The following is a 3,890-nucleotide window of genomic DNA, read 5'->3' as shown; positions in this document are numbered from 1 at the left end:
CCAGTGAGTCTCAAGGGCATTTCCAGGGGGAGCTCAGGGTCCTCAGGCATAGAGCCCCCTGCCCCTCAGTGCAAGGCGGCAGCGTCTGGAGAAACATCTCCACACCAGCAGCTCTCTGCTGCCCAAGACCCCTCCCGGCCCGGTCCGCAGCCCAGGCACTCCTTATGGGACGCCAAGCCCCAAACAGGGCAACACATATCAAAACACAGGAGCAGCCACAGACATCTGGGTGCCAGGGGTCCGGCTGTGGGAGGCGCCCGGTGCCGGGTCTAGGGGCGACAAGGCAGTCAGCAGCCCAAGGTGAGGCAGAGTCATGGCCCGGCGTGGGCACAGGCCCTTTAGCCTCGGTTGGGAGACTGGCTGGAGGGACGCTTTCCTGAGAGCAAGCAGGTCAAACGCGCCCACGTCGAGTGGCCAGCGGCTCCGGCACCTGGGCACCTGCGACGGCAGGCCCTCTTCTTTCTGCCCCCTCGCCATCAGGTCCAGTGACAGAGAATGAGTCCCCACTCTACCTTCCTGACCCCCCAAACCACGACTACTCACGGGCCATTTTCCGGTGGGTCTTAGGGGGCGGCCTGGCCCCACCAGGCTCCTTTTCAGGGGGACTGCCGTCAGCCCGGTGACCGGGGCCCTCGCCGGGGGGTATCTTGATGCTCTCTCTGCCAGGAAGTTCCTTAGGAGGGGGCGCCACGGGGGGCTTCCCAGGGGCGTCCTTGGGGAGGCTGCCGGGCTGGCTGAGGAAGGCGGAGGGCGGGGCCACCCTGACGCCGGGGCCGTCGGGCTTCGGGAGACCAGACATCTTCTCCAGATTCACCACAGGCACGAACAGGCTGCACATGGAGAGAGGGTGTGGACGGGGGCAGGGAGGCTGGGCCTGGGGCCTGGGGCCTGGGCTCTAGCCCAGAGCCAAACACTTCCCAGCCCTGGAACTTGGGTGGGCTCCAGCAGGGATGCAGAACATGGGAGGGGGGACTCCTATTCCCCGGAGCACCTGGGAGGGGCTGCCGACGGAGCTGGCTGCCCCCTGCTGCGAACGGTGCCCATGGTCCCCCATCGCCCCCCGTTGCCCCATCTGGCAGCCCCTCCCCGGACTGGGCCAGGGTCCCGGGACGTCTCCAGCCTCTCCTTACCAGAGGCTGTCCTTCTGGCTCTTCTCGGGTGGTGGGTGGCCACGGCTCCGGGACCCCTGGCCCTTCTCCCTGGAGGAGGTTTTGGTGGAACCTGGGGCCCTACAAGCGGGGCCCTGCCCATTCACTACATGGCATTTCTGAGAGCTGGCAGGGGCTGGAGGTGGGGGTGGGGCCCGGGCGTAAAGCTTGCTGAGGGGCCCATGTCTTCTTTCTGTCACCAGGAGGTGGAGAGAGCAACGGAGGTGAGTAACTGACTGCCTCCTTCCCGACCTGCTCACCCTGCTCACAGACTCACACAGAGAATCTGGAGTTTAGATTTCTAACAGGCCTCCTCCCCCTCGGAACCTGAGCCTTCAAGACTCCACATTCTAGGGCCCAGCTTCCCGGATCTCTTAGCTCTTCTCCCTACACTCCACTAGAAAGAACTGCTGGGAGTTTTGCTCAAACGCTAACCCCAACAACCTGCCTCCATCTATGCAGCCACCCCCAGGACCTCCCTATCCCCAAGGCCGCCCTCCCTCACACTCAGGCCTCCCAGCTGACCCTGTCCTGGGGGTTCCCTTCCACCCTCCCCGCCCGCGGCTCCGCCCCAGGGCTCCCTCACCGCAGTGCTTCTGGAAAGCTTGAGGCTTCACCACTTGGCTGCAGTGGTTACACACAACCAGATAGAAGTCGTCGTAGGCCGGGCAGTGCCCGAAGATGGACATGTCTGCAATGACAGAAACCCTCATCACTGGGGCTGGGGACCCCAGGGCTTCCCTGTGAGATCGGGGAGCACTGCCCCTCCCTGTAGACATGACCGGCTTCCTGCTGGAGGCTCCCAGCTTCCAGAGTTCAATCGAAGCAGTCCCTGAGAATGTGGGCTTCCGGGTGAGTAGGCATCGTCCCCTATGATTAGGATCTCCTAGGACAGGTGCCAGCAGCCAGGCTCATGGGCCACTCAGACCTGTCAGAGAGAGGATCCCAGACCTGCCGCCCGCCCACCAAACAGCCACCTCCTGGGAGGTGGGGCAGAGGGCAAGGTGGTCCTGACTCCCACCTTCTTTAATGAGGGTCATGGCATCCAACTTCTTCGTGCTTTTGTTAGTCTCCTCCAGCTCAGCCCCTGGAGGAGAAACACAGCTCAGAAGGACCACCTCCTTCCCAGCAGCCCCCTCTATCTCCTACCCGCCCGGGGCCTGCAGCCTGCAGCGGGGCAGTAGGAAGCCACACTCCCTGACGAGATCCGGACGCTCAGCACCACTCGGGGAGCCTGCAGTGGCTCATGCTTCCTCCACCTGCTACTCTGGAGGGAACTGGTGCCATTAGGAGGCATCCAGCCACCTTTCCTACAGACTCCAAGGCGAGGTTCAGGGTCCCACGGCCAAATGCTTGCATGACTGTGAGTCAGTATCTTCCCCACTTAGATGGGAAATAGTCCTGAACGTATTTTCCTATAGATCTCCGGGTCCCTTCTTGAGATTTCTCAGATGGGTCCTTTCTGCTACTCCGTGGCATCCCTAACAGAAGCTCTCCCAGGTCCCCATCCCCACCAACTCAATCTTGTTCCACCTGGGTTACCATGGCACTGTCAAAGCTACACCCAGCTTCTCGGGTCCTGCACGGGGAGGATGGCCACAGAGCAGAGAAGCTGATGTCCTGGGGCCTCTGGCATCTTCCAAGTCCCCTTGGTCGGTGATGCGAGCCCCTTCCCTCTTTGGGGGTTTTGGGCAAGGGCTGCCCTTGTACCTCTCACTTTCTGGGTGGATCTTAGTTGTGCAAAGCAGCTCCTGCCCCATCCCCCTACCTGACTCCTCTCCCCTCCCTCCTCTACGCCCCCTCCCTGTCCCTTGGAAAAAAAAAATCAATTCTGAGTCACCAAACCGGCTGATTCCATTTCCGGTTCTCAATGCACCCAGACCCTGACAATGGCCCCATCCTTGCCCACCCAGCACGGGGCAGTCCCGGTGGCCAGGGCTCCCGCGTATGTCTGCTTCCCATGCCTACTGACAGAATTGTCCCTTTCGAGGTGGAGAAGACCGCTGACAGCCTTATATAATCTCCGGATATGAGGGGTGGTGGGTTAGGCATGTGGGAGACAGGGGCAGCCCCCACTCTCAAGTGGGTGAAAATGCAGTGCTGGACAGAACTGAGCAGGGAGTCCGGTCTCAGAGGAGAACAAGTGTCATCAGAGGCCCCTCGGAGCGGCCCTCCTCCAACGCCTCTTCTTACTTGTAAACTTCTTCAGGGGCGTGATGCCTGCTGTCACCTCAAAGGCCACGAGGCCAGGTGCTCCCTGGGGCCCAGGACACAAAGATCAGGAGAAGGGGGCTGCCAGCGCGATCACCAAAGGCACCCAGGGGACTGGAGAAGGTGGGGTTCGGGGAAGAGAGCCAAGAGGTACGGCAAGAGGCCCAGGAAGGACGGTGGGTTGGAGGCATGGGTGGATGGACAGAAGGGAGGAAGGGAGGATGGATGGATGGATGGACGGACGGACCGGTGAACGAATGCGGAGAAGGCAGGGGTCCAGTAGCATCCCAGGCGGCAGGCAGAAGCCGAAAAGGAGCAGGAGGCGTGGGGCAGAAGGCTAAGGAACAAGGGGGACGGGGAGGAGGGCACGGAAGTGGGGTGCGTGGGAAACACGTGGAGAGGACTGTTGCGGATGGGGAAAGCCTGAGGCAGGTGCAGGAGGGGCGGGAGCTGGGGGGCTGCAAGCAAGAAGAAAGAGAAAAGCAAGCACATGTGGGGACAGGTATTGGGCACCGGCAGAGGCAGAGGCGG

At 61.9% G+C, this 3,890-nt stretch overlaps 1 protein-coding gene across 1 annotated transcript in view; it reads right to left on the bottom strand.

Moving 5' to 3' along the window:
* The window catches only part of ATXN7L2 (ataxin 7 like 2), a 10,078-nt gene extending 6,194 nt beyond the window's left edge, over window positions 1-3,884 (bottom strand). Inside the window, exons 1-5 of the mRNA XM_015563519.1 lie at window positions 2,170-3,884; window positions 1,735-1,839; window positions 1,131-1,341; window positions 540-830; window positions 160-269 (exon numbers count right to left, since the gene is read on the bottom strand). Of these exons, the coding sequence (XP_015419005.1) occupies window positions 160-269; window positions 540-830; window positions 1,131-1,341; window positions 1,735-1,839; window positions 2,170-2,188 (736 nt within the window). The 5' untranslated portion in view covers window positions 2,189-3,884. The remainder of the gene's footprint in view (window positions 1-159; window positions 270-539; window positions 831-1,130; window positions 1,342-1,734; window positions 1,840-2,169) is intronic.
* Between the last annotated feature and the right edge of the window lie 6 nt (window positions 3,885-3,890).

This window comes from Myotis davidii, unplaced genomic scaffold (genome assembly GCF_000327345.1).
Source record: "Myotis davidii unplaced genomic scaffold, ASM32734v1 scaffold217, whole genome shotgun sequence".
Lineage (NCBI taxonomy): Eukaryota > Metazoa > Chordata > Mammalia > Chiroptera > Vespertilionidae > Myotis > Myotis davidii.
Note: the sequence above shows the minus strand (reverse complement) of the source record. Positions and strands in the feature narration are given on the sequence as shown.